At 41.5% G+C, this 23830-nt stretch overlaps 2 protein-coding genes across 2 annotated transcripts; both read left to right on the top strand.

Annotated features, from left to right (window-relative positions):
- The first annotated feature begins 261 nt into the window (after nucleotides 1-261).
- LOC101155013 (coagulation factor VII) lies at nucleotides 262-7925 on the top strand. The gene is made up of 8 exons (XM_004066450.4): nucleotides 262-395; nucleotides 1501-1664; nucleotides 1894-1918; nucleotides 3005-3118; nucleotides 3190-3336; nucleotides 4720-4826; nucleotides 5601-5721; nucleotides 6960-7925. Exons 1-8 carry the CDS (start codon nucleotides 323-325, stop codon nucleotides 7511-7513), a joined length of 1305 nt encoding a protein of 434 aa, XP_004066498.1. The 5' UTR covers nucleotides 262-322; the 3' UTR covers nucleotides 7514-7925.
- A 2153-nt stretch (nucleotides 7926-10078) lies between these two features.
- On the top strand, nucleotides 10079-23637 carry f10 (coagulation factor X). Its single transcript, XM_078939266.1, has 17 exons — nucleotides 10079-10254; nucleotides 10625-10785; nucleotides 10864-10888; nucleotides 11368-11481; nucleotides 12580-12711; nucleotides 12832-13112; nucleotides 13214-13331; nucleotides 14234-14421; nucleotides 14975-15394; nucleotides 17933-18170; nucleotides 19974-20137; nucleotides 20210-20234; nucleotides 20967-21152; nucleotides 21225-21356; nucleotides 21437-21507; nucleotides 21593-21773; nucleotides 22808-23637. The coding sequence occupies exons 1-17, from the start codon at nucleotides 10200-10202 to the stop codon at nucleotides 23494-23496; spliced, it is 3180 nt and encodes a 1059-aa protein (XP_078795392.1). The 5' UTR covers nucleotides 10079-10199; the 3' UTR covers nucleotides 23497-23637.
- The last annotated feature ends 193 nt before the right edge of the window (nucleotides 23638-23830 follow it).

Raw genomic sequence — 23830 nt, 5'->3', positions numbered from 1 at the left:
CCACATGGTATGTGGCTTTAGTTCATTTTTACCCAGAGAAATAGCATTTCATACACAAATTAATTCGGCTGAGCTGTGATAAACCGTATATCTGTGATTATAAAATAAAAGCTACATACACAAAGAGAATAAAAAATACAGGAGAACATTTTGTTTATCCAAGTTTGAAGGTAGAACGTTCCGTCACAAAGCAAAGGGCATCGGTCAGTTTGGATTTCATCACCAGATTGACCATGGATCCATGGCAGCGTGGATAGGTGGGTGGGTGGGTTAAGGGGGCCAGACTTTGAACTTCCAGGCTCACAGAGACGAAGGACGACAAATGAAACCCAACATGTGGCTTCGATTCCTCTTCATTTTGGTTTTCTGCTTCCACAGCTGCTGGCCTGCTTCAGGTGAGAAAGTCCCATTTGACTCCATCAACCAATCAATGTTCAGCAGATGATTATTAGATTATTCATGGATAACATGCCAGCTGAGTTTGTCCTGCTGACAGGGAAAATTGGTTTGAGATTGACAAGATGATTAAAAGTTACCTGGTGGTGGCGCTGAAGGACAAGTTTTTGTTCATTCCAACCAAAACAGAAATTAGAAAATTTAAAGGGAAAGTTTTGAAAGTCATCCATGTGACAAGTTACTCATCTTAAACTAGAGCAATACAAAACGAAGCAGCTTTGAACAATCTTGTAGGAGTAAGTAGAATTTTAAGTGTGGAGAAGAAGGAAATATTATTACTAATAATTATTTAAATTAATGTTTTTAATCTTTTTACTTTACATTTTTGAGTCAAAGATGATGTGACAGATCTCCCTGTCATAAGGGTTGTAATAAATTTAATCTAAAAACAGTGATTTGTGACAAATTTATATATATTTTTTACTGAATAAGAGAACTGTACTGAGTGAGTGTGACATCATCCACTGAAAATGCTTTTATATTTATGTATTTTCTTGCAATATGGATGCCAGTCAAAGTCAGTTTGAGTTGTTTCTATGGCAACAACACTGACCAATCAAGAGTGAGCTTGTTGGAAGGCCACACCCTTACCATTTACAAGCTGGCTCGGGGGAATTGTCAATGAAACATTTGACGTGAGACCAAATACTATTATTGAGCCGTCTGATTGGTCAATTCATAACAATAATAACTTACAATTAAAAAGAAATATCGTGAAAATAGAATAAAATTCGATGGGATTTTGGCTTTTTGGAGCCAGCATGTACTTCCTGTTTGGAACGCCAGGGGGGAGGGGTCACGCAGTCCATTGTTAATTAACAGTCATTGCTTAGAGCCCCTTGTGGCCATTTGCGTCTTTTTACAGTTTCACAATAAAAGGCTTTTGTTTGTCCTGTGAACATTTTTGTTTCAGTATCAGTTCATCAATACTGAGGGGATTTTGTTTTTTAATCTTTGTTTCTCGAAACTATCAAATTAAAATTCTCCAGACAGTTTTTATCTGACTCACCCGCCTCCCTACTTTCCCTCCTGTCTTCCCTCCAGTCTTCTTGGACACACGTCAGGCCAATGGCGTCCTGCAGCGGTCCCGCCGGTACAACTCGGGCTGGTTTGAGGAGCTGCAGAAGGGAGACCTGCAGAGGGAGTGCATAGAGGAGAAGTGCAGCTTTGAGGAGGCCCGGGAGGTGTTCGAACACGTGGAGCTCACGGTGGGGGCTCACAGAACCTCAGGCTTGGAGGTTTCACCTCCCTGCTGGATGGTTATCAGAAGGAACTCCCCGATGAAAATTTATACTGATAAAGTATAATTGCAGGAATTATGAACAGGCATTTGCCAGAATCACCTAACGTATTTATAATACAAAATATATGTGAAAATGTAATGCTTTCTTTGTTTTGAACAAAGTCAGATATTAATTTTTGTCCTCTATTCCATAGAACGAGTTCTGGAAGGTTTATTCTAGTAAGTCTACTAAATTTCTCAGAATCTACAAGCTTCTATCTTCTTTGTTTCTTAATGATAGTTTGAACTTGAGAGAAATTATTCTGATCTTGCCTTCTGCAATACTGCGTCTCAGACTAACATTTAAAGTCCCACTCCGATCATATTTTGATCTATTTTCAAACCTTACCCAGTAGTCTTTTAATTATTCTAATGCAGTTTTCAGCCTAAATAAATAGCACTGTGTCGTTTTCTAGGACATAGTTCCATAGAAATTTGCCCGAGAGTTGTGGGTGTGGAGCAACCCCGCTCCCCTTCCCATCACCCATGACCGAAAGCTCTCTGTTGACATGCTCTCCTGCTAGCTTACGGTCCCTCACACTCCTCGCCTAACATTACTGTTTAACAAAAATGGCAACGTTTTGAGTCAGATTCCAGCTCGGAATGGATGTATTCATCTACAAGGGGATGCGTCAGAATGGAGCAGAGCACCCAGTGTATTTTCTACTTCACAAATACAATCTTTTTCAAATAAAAAAAAAAGTTATGTCGCTAAATAGTTACGTAACTTAGGTTTAGAAACCAAATACTAATACCAAATACTCCATATAATAACCCAGTTGTCTCAACCGTACAAAATATCAAATAAAATAGGTTATAAAATATAATAGCGGATTGCTAAACTAAACGGACTAAACTAAACTGGGCATCCCCGCCCTTAGACCCCCCCCCCTTCAAATCAAATCAACTTTCCCCACTGATGTAACTCAAAGTGTATAACATAAAAACAGTTTCCATTTTAAAAAGCAATAGAATGACCAAAAAACAAAAAACAGAACAATTATAAAACACATACAATTCCCCAGTTTAAAGCAAGGAGCCAGATTTCACTGTGAGAGTGTGTTCCTGTCCAAAGAGTCAGCCTTTTAAAACAGTGGGGTTGATCTTTGTGGTCTTTTGTTTTTAAAAGTTAAGCATAATTCTTCCATCAAAATTTCTTCTGTTGATGCGCTTTAAAAGTCAAGTTTGGTCATAAAGAACAGAGTTCACTCTCTTAGTTTAAAGATTTTCTATGCAGCATCTGTACTCTCAGTTTTTTTGCCCAAGTCCCAGAAAGCTGTAAGCCCAGACCCTGTCAGAACGGTGGGACCTGCATCCCAGATGGTTCGTCCTACACCTGTCTCTGTCTGCCCCAGTTCAGAGGAGTTAACTGTGATCAGGGTGAGAACAAAGAACCTGCTTCTAGCTTGAAGGATCAACTTCCAGGATTATAGATGTGAACTTGTGTTTAGAGCATAAGACGAAGTCAGACAGCTGTTTGGTCCAGAATGGAGCGTGTGAACATTTCTGCAATGAAGATGCGTTTGGCCGAAGACTGAACTGTTCGTGTGCAGATGGCTACTCTCTGGGTGATGATGGACAGAGCTGTGTCGCAAAAGGTTTGTAGTTTTTTTTCATTTATTTATTGAAGTGTGTCTGACCAGACATGATTCCTCCTCTGCATCAGGACTGGCTGACTCTGGTCCTCAAGAGCCTCAACCCTGCCTGTCTTCCAGCTCTCCCTGGGCTGCCTGATGCTGACTGCCTAAACCAGACGTGTTCAGTCAATCAGGATGTGAAACCACTTGAGTCAGTGAATCAGCGGCAAGATGACCAGGGAGAACTGGAAGACAGGCCGGTCCACATCAAACACATCATGACGAGTTCAGGTCACACAGCGAATCATCCGCTTCCATCAAATCCTGTCGACTGCATCCTCCTCTTTTACACCATCTACCCTCATATCAAACTTCTCCACAACTCTGAACCGCTTCATTGGTCTTTATCTTTATCTTTTTAATACAACATTCACACCAGGTTTGGAAACGTGTTTATGAGCGGCCACTTCCAATGAATTCTCTGTGTATAAAAGCATGTAAATGGGCGTTTTGTGTTACCGCAATCAATACTCTCACGTTCACACTTCGCTACTCTTGTTTTTTAAGTTTCTTTAATATTTGGATTACTGAAAACGGATTTGACTTCTTTTACTTCATTTCCCGCACCAGCGGTAAAAAACCTTTTCTCCATCTGGCTGACGCACACCTGTCTGAGGTCAGGTGATCGACCTCAATTTTTAACCCTTGTGCTATCCTAGGCACTTCGACATTGGGAGTGGGGTCATCTAGACCCACTAGACAGTGCGCTGAACCTTTTTTCTTCAATAATTTGTGATCTTCACTGGTGTCCATGGATTACATGAAATCTTTCCACCTTTATCCACCTTTGTCATGGTAGGCAGAACACGTCAATGTAAGGGTGGGGTCATCTAAGATAGCACAAGGGTTAATACAGCAAAAAATGACAACAGCGACACCCACAGGACACATTGCTAAATAGGGTTCCTACAGTCCTTTCTACATACAAAACCTGCCACCACTGAACGCAAAACAAAATTTGAACCAGTCCAATCAGGGACTGGGCTTTGGTAGTGACGTGTGAGTAGCGTCCTTTTCAAAGCACGGAAGTACCAACCATTTGAAATTAATGAGTGCGGCTTGTGCAAAGTCCAGAATTCTATGACACCAAGTCTTTCATATATTGGCATAGGGCTGAGAGAGAAAAAGCCTGGAGAAAGATTCACCAAATGTGTACCATCTCAACATTTCGTACCAAGCCAGTATTTTCTACGGGCATGCTGCGGACAGCAGGTCATAGCAAACACGTTTACAACACTAAAGGGTTATTAAGGGTGAAGTAGGTAAGCACATACGTGTCATACAGACAACCCCTTGATTCTTCATGAGGGAATAAGTATCTCTGCTTGCCTCTTTTAATTTCAGAACCAATAGCTTGTGGAATGGTTCCTGTTCTGCAGGGACACAAACAAGAGGAGCATCTTCGAATCGTGGGAGGAACCGAGTGTCCCAAAGGTGAATGCCCCTGGCAGGTGGGCTGAAAGTACACTTCGTTGTTCATTGGCTATAGACAAAACCAGGATGCATTTCTGGTCTGGTAGAAACTACAATTTTAGTAACTGGGTGAATGAGAACCAGTGGTTGTCTCTTTTTATTCTGATTGGTTAGACTGCTGCGTAATCTAACCAATCAGAGAGTCAGTTACTGGGTTCAAGAGCTGTTTCCAATTTCCAGTTTAGCAAAACATATTCAGTAAATATAGATACAGAAAAGGTCATTATCTTTTTACATTTATAACATCTGAATTTTTTTTATATGTAATTAATGTTTTTGCTAATTGTTCAATCAGAAGTCCCATTTGAAACACTTTATTTTTATCTAATTTTTCATTACTGTCATCAAAAAGCTGGATTTATATTTCAAATCCATGGATTATCATTTTAATGTCACCTAGATGTACACTCTTTCACATAAATGCAGATTTTTCGCTCTAGTGGTACAAATATAACCTTAAAGACAGACACAAGTCATGAGCAAATGGGGAAACTATAAGTCCCTTACAGAGTTACTTTGATTGAAATGAAAAAGCAAATGTTATCTTTTTAAAAATAAAGAAAATTCTAACAAACGTTGGAATTATTGACGAGTGTCAAATGCGAAGACTTTCCTTTTCAGCAAAGGTCAAAGATCATTTGCTAACTGAAAAAACTTTCAAAACGAAATGCCTAACCTAAGCATAAAAATAATGTTTAAGTTTTGCTTTTATCATATTATAACACATCATCAACACATATTTCTTTCTCCAGGTTTTGCTGGTCTATAAAGGTAAAGGTTTCTGTGGAGGAGTGATTTATAAGCCCACATGGATCCTCACAGCGTCTCACTGTCTGGAAGACACAGACAAGCAGTTCCTGAAAATCATAGCAGGTGAGTTCTTAAAAAATCTCTTTTCAGTCATTAAATTGAATTCAAAAGAAAACTTCAAACCTGTTTTTTTTTTTTTACAGTTTTGACTAATAAACATTATTTAATTCTTTTGTTCTATAGGACATCTATACCATCTTTTCGATTAAAATATTTAATAAGATCTAATGTAATTTAGTTTTTTAATGTTTTAGAATTTTTACGAGTTTTTACGACTGTTTTCAGGCTCTACGCCCGAAACGAGTGTCGCCAGTTAAACTAGGTTGAATTTTAACCAATCAAGGACTCAGATTTGGTAGATATGTATGGGTTTGGTTTATCTTGTTGACCAACATACGGCGACAAGCCTGAGGACATCTGCGTTTGTTTCTTTCAGATAAAAATAACTAAATCTAGGCCACTCTCCTGACACGATGGTAATCCATTTTCGCCATTGCGAGGATGCTAGCGTTTCCGTTTTGTGCCAAAGTCGCAAGATTTGCACCACTTTGACATTTCGCAACAAGCCTCTTCCAACTGTAGGTGGCAGACATGCGCTAGTGAACAATAGAAACAGGAAAAGAGGCCCCTCCCTGCTTTTCCAGTGGGAACACCGTGGGCTGTATATGCACATTCATGAACAAACATTCTTGATTGTGTGTCACATTCTGTCGTGGCGGATGAGAGTTTCTCATCTCCATTGTTGCCCATTGCTTCAGTTCAGGAGTAACACATAAATTATCAATTTTTTCAACTTTTGGCCATTTTTTGTAATGCATCTTGGAAAATCTGGCATTAGAATAGTCTGAACAGAATTTGAGAAACCCTTGTGCTATCTTAGAAGACCCCACCCTTACACTGACGTGTTATTCCTACCATGATAAAGGTGGATAAAGGTGGAAAGATTTCATGTTATCCATGGACACCAGTGAAGATCACAAATCATTAAAGAAAAAAGGTCTAGTGGGTCTAGATGACCCAACTCCCAATGTTAAAGTGCCTAGGATAGCACAAGGGTTAAAAAAGTGACAAATACCTGTTAGATGTTTCCATGTGTTATTAATCTGTATGTGTTGTTATATGTGTGTTTATGTGTATCTGAAATTAAATGTATTGCCGTGGAATGACTTGGATTATAACAACTGCAGTTATTTTAGGACAAATATAATGTTTTACCATGTTGTTTCTTTTAAGCTTTTACTGTGTTCAGTAGTGCAACACGAACCCATGACAACTGTTCACTTCTGTCCTTTGACCTTCAGGTGAACACAACCTGGCGGTCAATGAATCCACGGAGCAGATCATCCAGGTGGCAGAGATCCTCATGCACCCGAACTACGCAAAAACCACCGTCGACAATGACATCGCCCTCCTCCGGCTAGCTTCCCCCATCACATATACCCCGTACGCACTCCCAGTCTGCCTGCCAACCCGTGTCCTGGCTGAGCGCGATCTGTGGTCGGTCAGCATGCACACAGTGAGCGGCTGGGGGAGGCGGAGTGAGCACGGGCCCACTTCGAACGTTCTGAGGCGCACAAAGATTCCACGACTGCGGACGCAGACTTGCATAGAAGAGAGCGGGGTAGCTCTCACCAAGAACATGTTCTGTGCCGGGTATCTAGACGGGCGGACAGACTCGTGTAAAGGGGACAGCGGGGGTCCCCTGGTGACAGAGTACAGGAAGACAGTGTTTCTGCTGGGCATCGTCAGCTGGGGAAAGGGCTGTGCTCGACCAGGGAATTATGGGATATACACCAGAGTCTCGAACTATTTGGAGTGGATCCACAACCGAACAGCAACCTCAAATCAGCCATAATCCCCCACTGTAACTCTAGAAGTAAGATCCAAACGATCTTACTTCTATTAACAAAGCCGCTATGAGATTAGCTTTTTTTTCCTAAGCACTGGCCAGACTACTTCAGCCAGTCCAGTTACTTATAACTGCATCTTCACTAAAAGTGAGTTAGTTGATTGATTGATTAATTAAATTCTAAGTAACAATCTGAAATTGAACTAAGGGATATCAATGAGTCCTGAGAAGGTCATCTTTGCATTTTTTCCCCCAATTATTCGGGTAAAAAGGAAAAACAAAGAAAGCGTATCAATCAAATTACATGTACTTCTGTTCAAATGTAAAAGTTAGCATAACTTTATTGGTGTGCTCAGCAACATTACTGTGAAACAGTGACAACCAATGTGAAACCAATAAAGAAGCTTTGATTATTAAATATTTGCAAAATGTAGTCATTTTTTGTTACAAAGTAGAATGTCGGGCATTTTGGGTTTCTGTATCCTTTGTGCTATCTTAGATGACCCCACCCTTGCAATGACGTGTTCTCCCTACCATGATAAGTAAGGGTTAATGACCGACGAAGTGTGCGTTATTACTTGTAAACGCACGCCGTGGAAGCCTGAACTGTCCGACGCGAAGCATTCGAAGTGTGCGTTAAAAAGTAATAACGCACACTTCGAAGGCCGTTAACCCGCTTATACCATGGTCACTTACAAAAGCAATTCATATTAACCAGTTTTTAGTCCTTAATTCTTGTTTTTTTCCCGATTTAGATCGCCTCTCTCACAAAAAGCGGATTATATGTTACAAGATGCGGCGGATCACCGCTGCAGTCAAGATCCGGCGATATATATATGCTGATCTTTCCGATGGGTTGAATAAAGCATCAGTTCAGAGAGAAAGTTCACCTCTTACCGCTTTTTTTGTCCAAATGATGAAGCAAAAGGTTGTTTTAAAGATGCCGGCGCAGTGATACAAAACATTTAAGCTAGGTGACCGGAACTTATTTTTTCACCGATCGGTTATCAGGTTTTAATCCACACCCAGTAGCCAATCAAAGGTGGATAAAGGTGGAAAGATTTCATGTAATCCATGGACACCAATGAAAATCACAAATCATTGAAGAAAAAAGGTTCAGCGCACTGTCTAGTGGGTCTAGATGACCCAACTCCCAATGTTAAAGTGCCTAGGATAGCACAAGGATTACATGACAACAAGTCTTTCACATATGGGGAACAAAGCTAAGAAAGAAAAAACCTGGAGCTACTTTCACCAGATTTGCACCACTACACCATTTTGCAACTGCAGGTGGCAGACATGCACTAGTAAACTGCAGAGTGAGAAAAAAAAAAAAGAGGAGGAAGTCCCTCCCTGCTTGTCCAGTGTGAACACTGGAGTGAACGTAGCATTACAGCAAAAATAATCCTGCTTCTCTGGCATCTTCATAATGCCAGTGAAACTCTCCCCAGCCGAAAAAAAACATGAACATATGTCTGTCACTGAGTGTGAGTCATTCAAATTTTCCATATGTGACTGCACCTGTAGGATGCCTAGCATATGACATATTTTAAATGCACTATGACAGGCAAAATCAACTGTTTGAGCTTTTAAATGTATCATAATGTCCATTTCTCACAAAAAGGAACCTGTTTTAATCCGTTCACAAATTTCTGAATGTTCTTCAAAAAACCTACGCTCTGAGCACCAGCCCCTCCCAACCCACGAAAATGAGTGGCTTCTCACATTGTGACGTAGATAAGTGAGGAACAGCCCCTTCCAGGAAGAATCTGCACTGTCAGCACCGCCCCAAGCTAACACACACACCTACTTTCTCTACGTAGCTAACTGTGACCGGCAAAACTCGAGGCCGGTCCTATGTTGACGTCATGAAATGGGCGGCACCCACACGGAGCCAAAAGGCGGTGCGTCAGAGATCAAGTCGTCTCATTTTTCATAAAAAAATCTTTGTTTAGTGTGCCAAAGGTAGTACATTATTATATAGATGGATATGGTGTACTTTGAAAGGCTTAAGAACGGCACAATATAGGCCCTTTAACATGCTGTGCTTTCACCTCTATAAGGCCATTTCCTAATTATGAGACAGGCCTTATATACCTGAGGCTCACGCAGTCAAAACTCCAAAATTAGACGGTAGTCAACACTTCAAAGCATTATTCTGGACATTGAGTGAAAACGGAGTTCGGAAAAGTTTTTACAAGCTTCAAATATGAAACATCAAATTGAAATTGTACCAGTTTTACAGCTCTGATTTTTTTCCTAATCTCTGGCACAATGTAATGTTTTGAAGTTCACGGCCAGCAAGACAGCTACATTTTTCTAGAAGGTGTCTTAAGAAGATGTGAACTCCTGACTCAATAAATTTGAGATTAGGATGTTGAAACGGGGATCAAGGAGCACTACAAAGTCCTAAAGCTGGTATATGAAATGAACACACCAGATTCTTCTCTGCAGAAGAATCTGCAGCTACTGTTGCAATTTCCCGCTACAGTAGTGATGGAGGTCAAATAGTTCCAGCAGAAGGTCTAAATGCCTGAGATAAGCCCCGCCCCCGCCAGGCTCAACCGTCCTCCCCCGCTCTGCCTTGACACAGGTCGTTGCTCTTCTGCCTGCACTCCTCTTTCACATTCAGACTCTATTCTCACGCTCTGTTTAGACAGTCCTCCAGACGAGCTTGTGTCCGGCTTAGACCATGCTTTGGCGTTTGTGCCTGTTCCTCCTGACCCTTCACCTGACCACTGCTCATGGTAAGCCTGCCTCACTCAGTCTTTTGGACTAAGGAGGAGAAAGGGGACTCGGGAGGGATGTGGCTTAGACACGGAAAAGAAGCATTTTAGGCTGGGAGTGAGGGTAGCAGTTTATTGATTAGCAGCAGGGATGAGAAATGACCCAAGACTGTTGTGCGTTTGACATTTTGTGATTTACTTTTCTCTTCTCTTTGTCACAAGTTGTGACAGTGTTGAAGGACTCAGTGATTTCAGACCTTTAGTTTGACTTCAAGCCAACCATCTTAAAAAATGTATGCATCACAGTACCACTTGATAGAGTAGATGAAGAAAACAGCAAAAATAATGACTTTTGTTGGAAACTCTAACCGAATTTGTTCTCTATTACCAGTGTTCATAGATGGCTCGGCAGCCAACCAGGTTCTGACCAGGCCAAGACGAGCCAACAGTTTATTCGAAGAAATGAAACAAGGTAACCTAGAGAGGGAGTGCGTTGAGGAACGTTGTGACAAGGAGGAGGCGCGAGAAATCTTTGAGGATGACCAAAAGACTGTATGCGGCATTTCATCCATCTTCAAAATCCCTAAATTCCATTGTGTTTCAGCTTGACACTCTCTGCTTTCCTTTCAGCAAGAGTTCTGGAGCAAATATTTTGGTAAGGCCTTTCCTCTATGCTTCAAACTCGAAGTTGTTTTGCTAAGTAGACGGTTGCTACCCAGTACAAGTGCATGTACTCACAGTTGGTAGAGGCTTGGTTCCAAATGTCATGGCGGCACTAATCGAGCGAATTTTACTCCAGGTTTTTTCTTTCACAGCTCTATTCTGATATATATAAGACCTGGTGTCACATAAATCCAGCCGGACATAAACTAATTTTTCCTTCATGATCAATTTTTGAGTGGTTGGCAACTTCATGTGCTAAAAAGAAGGCTGTTTGGTACGTAGAGCCAAAAAATGGACTTAAAAACTTGGGTTGCGACACTGAAGCGCGAAAGTTTAGATACAGAATCCTGAAACACTCATCTACATGGACTTTTCGTAGGAAGTGGTCAATTGAGGGTGTTGCAGAGGGGCGGTGTCAACGTGGTATTAGAGAAAAGTGGTTCATTTGACACTGCTCTCTTTCTCTTGCAGATGGCGATTCATGTCTGTCAAAGCCCTGTGTGAATAATGGACGGTGCAAAGATGGGATTGGAACCTACTCATGCTACTGCCTTGAGGGATTTAAGGGCCACAACTGTGAAATTGGTACAGAGTTTATTCCATCTGGAAAGTCATGTTCTTCTCCCACTAATTCATCACTGGCTTTGGTTGGTTTTAATCCTGAAAAGATTGACAGACTTTGTCTCGAAATATGTCCCCTCACTATGTCGTGGTTCACCTTTCGGGGTCTTGCTGTTTTTCAGATACTTTTTCAATGCAGTTTAGTTCTTTTTTCTTGTTTTTTAATTTTATTTTACAACACACTGTGTTCTGCATCCTAAATGGCTGTAGACCATTTTCAGTCGGTGTCCTCCATGTTTCTTGGACAAAATAGGTTTAGTTTGCCAAATCTCCCTAAATCTTCAATCACGATCAGAACTTTGTTTTCATTCTGTAATACTGGGCTTATTTTATTGCAAAGGTTTGACCTTTGAGAGTTTAAACAAGTAAAAAAGGGAGGAAATGTTTGTGTCTGCCTGAGAAAAGTGCATGAAGAGGGGCTTTACAGACTTGAGACATCTGTAATCCTACTTTGTGGGTTTCACCTATTGCTGGCTATTTTAAGAACAAACGATTCGCTAGTTTGTATATAGTAGAATGGTATCTCCTAATTCCTTGCCTTTATCCAACCACCACAACCACTCATAAGGACCTGCAAAAGGGCTGTGCATGTGTGGAGTCTGTTGGAAGCTTTTGGGTGGAACCACTCTAGTTATCAGTTTGTCAGTCTCCATGAGACCATTTGGTAAGTTCTTGCTCGAAATAGTACAATGGCCTTGGCTGAAAGACAACAATGTTACTTTGGGATTTTGAGCCGTGAACTCTATCAAACCAAAGCAGCTTTTCAAAATTTTATCTTGTATTATTGCTAAAAAAAAATAACAAGACTCAATTGTTTTTGGACTGAGGCTGCTTTTAAGAGACCCTTTGTTATACATAACCTAGTACTGAACATGTAAGTATTATGAATAACATTAGTTTTTGGTGCAACCAACAAAGCTGTTTGTTTTTTTAAATCCACAACCTTAATGATTGATTTTAACATTTTCTAAGTAAAGATCAATTCCTTTCAAGTTTTTGAGCCTGCTTTAATTAGAAGAATATTACACCAAGGTCCTTCCTGTGTATTCTGTCTCTTTACAGTCATTCCTCAGCTCTGTGAAACTAAAAATGGTGGCTGTGAACATTTCTGCCACGTGCGCAATCGCGCTGTTCAATGCTCCTGTGCTGACGGCTACTACCTGGCCCCAAACAATAAAAACTGCCACTCAAACAGTAAGAGAAGCTCAAAAATGTCTCTGTTTGTCCAGGTTTCTATGAAATTCCTACATACCAATAGCACAATACCCATGATGCAAAGTGCTGCTGATTGATGGTTTCCTAAAACTCTTGTAGACACCTTCAAATGTGGTGCCATCGTCACCGACAAAGTTCGTACCATTTTCCGGTATGACCGGAACTCAACCGAGGTGAACTCTACAGAGCTGATTGGGAATGAAACCTTCACAGACGAAAGGTTCACGCCGAAACATGAGGCTGCCACACTGTCCACATCCAACAACAGCAGCCAAACTCAACTGGAGTATGTGGTTGAGGAAACCGTTGTACCTCAGAGGGCAAGACACGTTCGCATCGTCAATGGAGAAGACTGTCCACCAGGAGAATGTCCTTGGCAGGTAGAAACACGTTTTAATCACTTATAACAGCCCTTTTGTCATTGCAGTGATGTAAATGACAAAAAAAGTAGTATTTTATTTATTGACTCTTCCTCTTTTAGGCTCTTCTGCTAAATGAGGATCACCAAGGCTTCTGTGGAGGAACAATCCTCAGTGAACATATCATCCTTACTGCTGCCCACTGCATGAACCAAACACGTTACATGTATGTCAAACTTGGTAAGTCTGACCGGCCAATAGAGGTAACTGGCCATGAATTACAAGAGGTACATCCTTTCCACAGACATACTTTATCTTTAAATACTTTCAACCTTTTGCTAAGTCTGAAACTTTTTAATCTAATGCAAGACAAAGAAAGTCATTTATTTTTCTACTTTAATATTCTTATCCATAAACTGATTTACAAAATACTCTTATGGTAAATTAAATACTTGATCAGATGTTCATAGTCCACTTGTTCAAGGCAAATGTAGAATAACATTTTTGTTGAATATTTTTAATACAACATTTTATTTTATTTTAGTACAGTTGTAATAGAGATACTGTAGTTACTTTTTGTTATTGTTTTTGTGGTTCAACTTTTAACACGTTTAATCGACTTTCAAAGCGATAAGTGTATGCGAGACTTATGAACACGAATGCCTGAAACCCGCATATACGCGCGTTTACATAGACTTTTCATTGGAAGTGGTCACATGACCACGTGTTGTTGAGGGGCGGTGTGAACATAGCTTAGCACTCAGCCACTGAGATGTCAAAGATGAAGCAAGGATGTTTTCTTGGCTTCCACTTTTAAAGTGTCTGAACAATTTTGAAAATGTGTTATGCATATATTTGCCGTAACTGAGTCTGTGTCTACTGGAGGTTCCCTTTCAAAACAGCAGTATTGGCCTGCACAACAAATATTTTGATTGAGCCTGTTGCTGCTTAAATACACACTGTTTTTATACAAATTCCGCAATTTATCTGATTTGAATAGTCTAATTAAACATTTAAAAAAATGTAACGATCCCTAGCTCTGCTGTTTTGTCTTGTTTTTGTGTGTGTGTCCTTTTGTAAGACAGCCTTCATTCTGAATTACAAAGCAAGTGAATACAAACGTTCTTGTTTTTGGTTTTCAGGAAAGTTTGACATGCTGAAGACGGAGAAGTTTGAAGCGACACACGCTGTAGCCACCATCATCTCTCACTCAAAATATACACCGTTAACCTACAACAATGACATTGCACTCATCAAACTGCAAAACCCAATCAAGTTCACCAAGTACATTCTGCCAGCATGCTTACCTGACCAAGAATTTGCCGAAAAGGTGAAGTACACATCAATATGTGAACACAAATATATCTTCTTGGACGTCCTCATGTTTTAATGACAGCAAGTGGGAACATCCCAACTACCCACACGGGCTGTCTGCGGGTGAAAGATGGGCAAACCTGTACAGGTCACGCAGGTGACCCGCATGGCACATCAAGGTCATAGATTGTTCAATGAGCAAGTAGAACAAACGTTTTCATACACGTTTTTCTACGGGCATACATGTCATATAGATAAGCAAATTAGGCAATCAGAGCGTAGTTTATGTAGGCTACGGGCACCTTACGGGCACTTGCACTCTTTGAATGCCAAGTGTGCAGGGTCCATAAGAAGCCAGTCCTCGCTTCTTACTCACGTATAGAGTGTGGCATAAGGGCAGCATCTTTCATACATCATAAGTAAGAGAAAGTAAAATTAGCCTCACAATAATACTTCATGATACACCTACCACACGCACTTAATAAATGTACGTATGTGTTACAGTCTGCCAGACAGACACTTGCTTGAAGGCTATAAAAGTGAGGAAACTAAACTGCTTTTGCCCACAGGTACTGATGCGCCAGCCAGAGGGGCTGGTCAGCGGTTTTGGACGTCTCGGTGAAGGCCGGGCGCCATCCACCATCTTGCAGCGCCTTAGTGTCCCTTATGTTGACCGGCACGTCTGCATGGAATCCACACCGCTGGAAATCCTGCCGCAGATGTTTTGTGCTGGCTACGATAAAGAGGCAAAGGACGCCTGCCAGGGCGACAGTGGGGGCCCGCACGTAACGCGCTACCATGACACCTACTTTGTAACAGGCGTAGTGAGCTGGGGCGAAGGCTGCGCGCGCAAAGGCAAATACGGGATCTACACCCAGGTGTCCAAGTACATCCCCTGGATCAGAGTAGCCACCAAAAGACTGATGGACCTAAATCTAAACAGACAAAGACCAAAAAGGCATGATGGCACCATCCGGCGCCTGTTCCTGTAAAATGTATCATAATCGTTTAGATCAGTTTCCCTCTGAACCTCATCTATAGCATATTCTAAAATTTTGTATTAAAACCAGATAACATGATGAATAGTCAATGAACAGTGTTAACAATGCCTTAGAACTGTAGCCAATGGCTTTTCCAGTAAATAGCAGCTCTTAGCTGAGTACAAACCTTCAGTGGTGAAGACATTTAATTCAGTTGACCTGATGCTTGTCTGGAAAGTTACGTTCAGTATGAACAAAAGTACAGAGAAGATTAATAACATTGTGAAAATGTGTGTTTTCAGGTCTGTTTTTCCATCTCTGCGAAATCTGAAAATAAATATCCTTACAGATCAGCACTTTCATATTTTGGTTTGCAGCTATTTATTTTTTATGTGAATGAACAGTAAAATACAATGAATTAAATGAAAATGTATTTAAAGTAACTAACAGAAATAGTTTGCTATTTGGCTATAGAAAAAAACCCAACATTTTATTAAACTTTTCAGAGCCCAATATGACCTTTATTGGGTTAAATAACGTAATATTGCATTACTTATTAATACGTATTACTTAAAATTGGGTCTGCAAAGAGATTTTAACCCTTGTGCTGTCCTAGGCACTTTATCATTGGGAGTTGGGTCATCTAGACCCACTAGACAGTGCTCTGAACCTTTTTTCTTCAATGATTTGTGATCTTCACTGGTGTCCATGGATTACATGAAATCTTTCCACTTTTATTCACCTTTGTCATTGTAGGAATAACACGTCAATGTAAGGGTGGGGTCATCTAAGATAGCACAAGGGTTAATAATTCTTGAGACTTTCTCAATTGTCTCATCATCCTATTATTGATAGCTTCGAACCCTTTAAAAAATGATTTAACACTTTCTTTCATTCTGGATTAGAAAACGCAAAAAATGTATTGATCAGTCAGAGATTCTGCAAGGTGTCACAATAAAAAAAAAATGAGACAGGTCTTTAATGTTCATGATTATTTATTTATTTATCCCACATTGGAGAAATTCTTCTCCTGCATTATTGCCTATCCCCTGGGGGGAGCGGTGAGCTGCAGACTAGCCGCGCTAGGGGGGTGACAGCTGGCTGGAGAGAGCAGGGATCGACTCGCGAACCCTTCGGGTATTGGACGACCTGCTCTACCGTCCATTCATTCATGCAGATCCTCTTAAGAGCTGTGATGTTTTGGGCTGTTGTTCGGCAACACAGCCTTTAAACTCCATCCATAGATTCTTGATTGGACTGAGATCCAGGGATTGGCCAGACCACTCCAGGACTATGGGATATTCCTATGTAGTCACTCCTTCGTTGCCTGGGCAATGTGTTTGAGATCATTGTCTTGCTGGAAAATCCAACATCTTCAGTGTTCTCAATGAAGGGTTCAAAAACTCACAATAAAAAAGCCCCAATTGACCTTTTCCTCACTGTACAGTAGATCATTTGTTCTGTACAGCCTGCAGAAAAGCAGACCCAAACCAAGATGTTTCCACTGGGTGTTCTTTGGATGCAACTCAGCATTCTTCGCCGTTCAGAGACGTTTATACCAAAGAGTCAAGTTTTGCTTTCATCTGACCACATGATATTCGCCCAGTCCTCCTCTGGACCATCCAAATGGTCTGGAGAGCTTTAGATTATCTTAGACATGTGCTGGATTAAGCTGGGGGAACCACTACAGGATTTATATTAATTACAATGCGGTGTGTTCCTGTAGTAACCTTTTTATTGTGTTCCCAGATCTCTTTGGGTCATTAATTAGTTCCCCCAGTAAAACTCTGGACTGTTTTTGCTGTTCTAGAGATCATTTGCTCTCCACTGATGTAAGATCTTTCATGCAGCTCCAGGTGGAGATAGATTGTCAGTGAGCTCATGTGTCTTCCATTTTCTAATAAATGCTCCAACAGTTGATCTCTTTTTATGCAGCTGCTTGTTTATTTTAGATTGGTTCATCCCAGTCTTGTGAAGGTCTAGAATATGGCCTCTGGTGTCCTTCGACAGCTCTTTGGTCATGGTGGGGAGGTTACAGTCCGACTGTGAGGGTGTGGACAGATGTCTTTTATGAAGAAGACCAGTTCAAACAGGTTACATTAATACAGGTAACCAGTGGAGGATAGAAAAACTTCTTAAAGAAGAACCAACAAGTCTGGAATTGTGTTTTTTTGTAGGATATAAATCCTTATTTTCTGCACCATTACACAAATAAATTCTTTATGATGAACATTACAGCAACTTGCAGAATTCCCGACAGCCAAATGTTGTTTGTGTCTGGTGAAGTTATTGATTCTGATGTCCTTCTTTATTTATTTAGAGTAAACAATGAGTGTTTAGGTTCCAGAGGTCGAAGCAGCTTACTGCATTTGTGTGCTTTAAGGACAGAGTCCATAGAGTGAAAACAGCTTTCACTGAGATGTTGTTGTGACTATTTTTTGGAGGTGAAAAGACTCAAATAAAAAAAAAAATGAAAAAGTTAAGGAATCTCTGACACTAAACTGATGTAAAAATGTCATCAAATTTCAGGTAGACTATATACTGTGAACAAACATTCCCAGATACTCAAGTTTGTCATCAGTGGAACAGACTGTGAACACGATAAAATCTGGATCTGAGGTAAAGGTTGTTGGGACACCCAGTAGCATTTGTGAGTCACCCAAAGGTGTATTTGTGTTTGAGGTTGTGGCGGCAGTCAGTGCTCTGGCGGTGGACAACATGTCGGCATCTCTTCTCCAGCTCTGCCTTCTTGCTTGTATCCCTCAAGTGTTCAGTGATGGCAAAGGTAGGAGCACAGTCTTTTAACTCCTTCAATCGTTTCTCTGAATGTTTCGACGTCGCAGCCGATTTCGGGCTTAAAAACAAAGGGTCAGTTGGACCCGGGATGAATCTCCCGGGATGTCTCTTTGACATCATGAACAATAACTTCCCATTGAGTTTAAAGTCAATTTAAATACTTTGAAATTCACATGTCAAATTGTTAGTAAACACACAACCTACATTTGAATAAAAAAGTTCTTTGATTACATCTCTGTTGTTAAGACCAAGACAAAGAAATGAGTCATAAAAGTATTTATTTAAGGTAAAATGAAGCAGTAAAAACAGAAAAGTGCCGCATTTAAAGTATTTAAATAATCTGTTGAGTGGCAGGCTGGACGATTTGACCTAAATACCCCAATTTTAAATACTTAAAGGTTCTATGAGGGTTTAATAAGCCGCTGGACAGCTGAGTTGGCCATCGATGAGCTTCATCCAGTGTGGGTCCTTGGGCAAGACCCTTCATTGCTACTGCCTGGGTCTTCCTGTCCCTGGCCTCCGCCCAGATAAAATACAGGGTTGTCAGGAAGGGCACCTGCTGCATCCCTTTTGGGGGTCACATGACTGCTAGAGCCTAATCTGGCTGCTGTTGGGTGAAGGCAGGGTACACATTGGACAGGTACTTTTTTGGGTTAAGCCATACACACCTAGGCTGTAGGGGGGAAGCCGGAGTGCCGGGGTAAAACCCCCACACACACATGAAGAACATAAAAAGGTCCCAGCTGGGATTTGAAACAGGGCCTTCTTGCTGTGAGGGGAAAGCGCTAATCACTAACCTTAGACAGAATGTTTCAGCTTAACTGAGTTTATTTCAGGGATCAGAAAGCCTAACATCAGAATGAAGACCAACTCAGCGTGTCTTCCCTCAGACTGGAAGAACTGCACGGTTGAATTGTAGGCTACCATAGACTCTAAAAATTGGACTGAATGCCTCCCTGCTTGACACACCACATTGAGGCGTTGGATTGGGGAGTTAAACCAGTGTTTCCTAACCCCGGTCCTCGGGAAACACTGCACTGCATGTTTTCCATGTTGCCCTGCTTATGCACACCCGATTCAGCTCATCATCAGGCTCTGTAGAAGCCTGACAATGAAAGTTATCAAAGGCAGGTGTGTTTGAGCAGGGTTGGATTGAAAAAATCCAGGACAGTGTGCCCCAAGGACCAGGGTTGGGAAACACTGAGTTAAACAACCAAATGGTTTCCCGAGTGCAGTTTTGTCTGCAGCTTATCGCTCCCCGGCGGGATGGGTCAAATTCAGAGACCAAATTTACAATTTTCACACACCTAGGTGTGTGACAACTAATAGGACGTTGACTTGACAGATTTACTAAAAATTGCATGTATTCTTGGGTGAATTGGTACAAGATTTGTGTCAATTCTCTTATAGACATGTCTCTTACAGTCACAAGGTCGAGCTGCTTGGGATCCAATTCATAGCCTTTTCTTTTAATATTCTTGTCAATGATTTTTGTTTCTATACTCGTGACATAAAACATTTCATTTCATTTCTCGTTCCATGTTTATTGTGGTACAGTCTATGTCACCAAACACTACGACTATTGCAATGCTTTGACCTAGCAAAACAACTGTGATTTTAGCAAAGCCCTTCCTTTAGCATGTCTCTATGGTCAAAATAATATCCACCCTTTCTAGGTGTGTCATTAGCATAACCCAGGCTTGTTTCTTTTGATGGTTTTTCGGATTTTTTTCTTTTAGAGGTAAAATGCAGCCTTTTTTAATCTATACCGACGACACCATGGTGTTTGTAGTGTTTCCTCGGATGCCTGGGTCTGAAGCCGTGTTCCTGCGGTCCAAACGAGCCAACAGGTTCCTAGTGGAAGAGATTCTACAGGGGAACCTGGAGCGAGAGTGCTTCGAGGAGCTCTGCAACTACGAGGAGGCACGCGAGGTGTTTGAGGACACCGCAAAGACGGTGGGTTGATGGTGAGCAGCAGATGAGGAGAGATCCAAGTCGGGAGTCTAATAGATGTTTGTTCGTGTGCAGATCTCCTTCTGGACAGTTTACTATGGTGAGTTTGACCTTAACCCTTGAAAACACTGAATGAAGAAAAAGGAAACCTGCTAATCAATGAAAGCAGAAACATTTAGTTGGTTTTATCTCCAAAGCAACCATTTTATTTTTAGGTTGCCTGGGGGTGATGAAGAATCTGCAAAAGTAAACTTTCAAATTTCCTTTGCAATATAGTTTTTTTGCTAAACAGGGATCCATGTATTGAATTTTCGCAATATTCAGGTAAAAAAGGTGCGAGCAACAGGGAGAAAGCCACTTTTGTGACCTCGCCATGCAAACGCAGTTAAAGTTTAGGGGAAGTAAAATCCAACAATGGTCGAGGAGTTAGACGGTGAAAGATCAAACCCCCCAGGGGGGGCTTAATTTTTAGCTGGTAATAAAGGTTTTTTATTTTTCCAAACTTCCTTTGGATATTTCCATGGTTTTGTTAGTGGATTTAGAAATACTTTTAAGAGATTTTTGAACCATACTTTTCTGTTTTACGATTGCTCCTGCTGTGATGTCATCTTTTTTTTAAATATTAGGGTTGGGGGTGGGGATTGTCACTAGGCCTGGGTGTTTCTCAATTTCTGCTGTGTTTTTGAGTATTTGGCAGGGTTACATTTTTTCTGAAAGGCGCAGGAAGATAGAATCACTGCGAAAACAGAAACGGCCCCTGGAAGTCCAGGACTGCTGTGGGCCCAAAACAACGACGTTGAGGTGTTTTCTATACTCTGCTGTGTGTTCTGAGATGGAGACCAGTGTATATCCAGCCCCTGCCTCAATGGAGGACTCTGCACGGACAAAGTGGGGGGGTTTTCTTGCTCCTGCCCAGCCCCCTACCACGGACCAGCCTGTGAAAAAGGAGGCCTGAGTACAGATGAAAAATACAAATTCAGAGGGCACGAGTTATCTGTTCATCAGGTTACGGCACCAGGTTTGACCATCAGCTAAACCATTTCACGGCTGTCAGAGTAGGGGTGTGACGAGCAAAACCTGTCTGTTCCAGAAATTTCAGAGTGTCCCACTGGCGGCCCGGCAGCTTGTCACCAGCTGTGCGAGGTTTCCGGACGCTCATTCACCTGTTCCTGCACCACGGGGTTCAAACTTCATGGTGACGGACGAAGCTGTGTGCCTGACGGTTCGATTCCCATTGCGTGACATCATCATGGTCACAAAGCTGCCTCCCACTGCTGGCTAACATGGTCTTTGTTTCCACAGTGAAGTTTCCCTGCGGAAGGCTCCCCAGCGCCACCCGTCCCGTTTGTCCTCATGGACATTGTCCTTGGCAGGTGAGAACTCATCAGCCAATCAGAACTAAGCGTCAAACAAACAAACCAAATTCATTTGTATTGAAATTGGGTTTGTTTACCCCAGGTGACCCTGATGAGCAGTAAAGGGGTGGAGCTATGTGGAGGTGTGGTGCTGGGACAACACTCCATCCTGACTGCGGCTCGCTGTCTCTTCCTCCAATCAGATTCTGAGCTGAGAGTATCGGATTTCTATGTGGTGGCTGGTAATCTCCTCCAGCAGTCTGCACTATCAGACATGCAAGCATGTAAATGTGAAAACATGTAAAAGCAAATGGGTAAACACGCACATTAGGCAAAAACTTGCCATCAGTAATATGGCTACCGCGTAAAAACATGTAAACATGTCAACAAACACACGTAAACCTGCTAATATAAATATGATTAACATGTAAATATGCACACAAATAGTTGACACATAAACCATCAATCATTGGATTGTTAAAAATTGGGTAAGCCCAAAAAACATTAAAACACACGTCTTTCCGATGCTGACATAAAAAAAACTTCAAAGTACAAAATACTAAAATATCTCAACATATAAAAATGTTTACACGTAAACAGGAAAAAGCCAAAAATGCTGGGTTCATTTCAACTTCCACCTCTCTGTACTTTCCTCCACCTGCTATCTCTACAGATCACAGTGTCATCTGCAAACATCAGGATCCACAAATTCCTGTCTTATTGCATCTGTCCATCACCACTGCAAACATGAAAGAGCTCAAAGCTGATTCTTGACGAAGCCCCATCTCCATCTTCAACTCCTTTCTCACACCCTACAGCACATTTCACCACTGCTCTCATACACGTCCTGCACAGCACCAACAAACTCCCCAGACACAACCTCGCAGTTACTGATGGCTGTGGAGATCGAAGCATCGGCACAATATGTGTCAACTTGTGTGCCCCTCCCAATGCCCCCATGTGTTCCTGAGAAATAACGTCCCTGCTGTCATAGTCCATTTTATAGTCTACCACCATTTGTTCTTGTGAATTGCATTCTTGCCCTGAACACCAAACTTCCCCATCGGTTCCGTGTCACCCGTTCCCATCACCCACAAGTCCAGTAAACAAAAAAACAAAGGGGTTCTAAAATAAACAGAAAATTTTTAGAAAATATTTGATTAACTAAATAGATTGAATCGAGTGGAATACGTTTCCCATTTTTTTAAATTTTATGGTTAAGGCAAAAAATCAAACAAATTAAAATGGGCTCTGTTTAGTGTTTAAGGATTTAAAATAAGTGCATTCAAACTAATTTGTTTTCTATTTTATCCACTAGGTAACGCGGAAATCACAATTCTGGATGTGCACCTACACGATCAATTCCATAGCAATCACCATGACAACAACCTTGCTCTTCTTAAGCTGAGCCGCCCCTTGCTTTTTGGCCCAACCCTCATCCACCTGTGCCTGCCCACCAAGGATTTTAGTGAGAACATCCTAATGCATTCTGGGAGAAAAGGCAACCTTCAAAGACAGCAACTGCTATACGTGACGCTGGACGAGTGTCGCAAGAGCCTGAATGTGTCGCATTCACTGACCAACAAAATGTTCTGCATGGTGGAGCAGGGCAGAAAGAGGGGGCATCATGAGGACGTCCAGGATTCCAGCGTAGGGCCAAACAGAGCTTCAGCGGTGGACAACTCCACCCAAGAGAGATCTAGGACTGCTGGCCAGAATCAAACCCAGATAAATGGCAGAGAAAACATCACCAGCAGTCCACATAGAAGGTCTGAGGGAGGAGCCAGGCTCTGCAACGGCCTCCTCCAAGGATCACCAGTAGCTACAATGGAGAAAGGAACAGCTTTCCTCACCGGGCTCCTGCTGTCCTCCTCCACTGACTGCGAGGGTCAGGTGTTTATCAAAGTATCGCGATATTTAAACTGGATCTCCAACAGGCTAAAGGTAGCAGAGAACCACACAAGCAGTCACATCAGCCAGAGTCTTGTAGACTTGTCTGAACTCTGACCCTACAATACATTTTTTTGCAATTTCTTTTGGATCTTTACAAGAGCCAATCCACTCCGATCATCTTTTGATCTATTTTAAAATCGTTCCCAGTGGTCTTTTAATCATGATTATACTGTTTTTAGCCAAAATCAAAACATCTGTCGTTTTCTAGGACATCGTTTCTGCAGAGCGGCAGGAATTCAATTGAAATGCATCTCTAAGATGTGGCCGGCATTTTTCTCCAGATTCACAATTTGAATTTAAAAAAATAATTTAGAAGCGCAAATTTGAGTTCAATTTTCTTTCCACATGCCCCCCATCATCAGAAAAATGCCACAAGAACACGTTAAAA

This window comes from Oryzias latipes, chromosome 2 (genome assembly GCF_053564925.1).
Source record: "Oryzias latipes strain Hd-rR chromosome 2, Olatipes_Hd-rR_3.1".
NCBI lineage: Eukaryota > Metazoa > Chordata > Actinopteri > Beloniformes > Adrianichthyidae > Oryzias > Oryzias latipes.
This window is presented reverse-complemented; position numbering and strand designations above follow the sequence as displayed.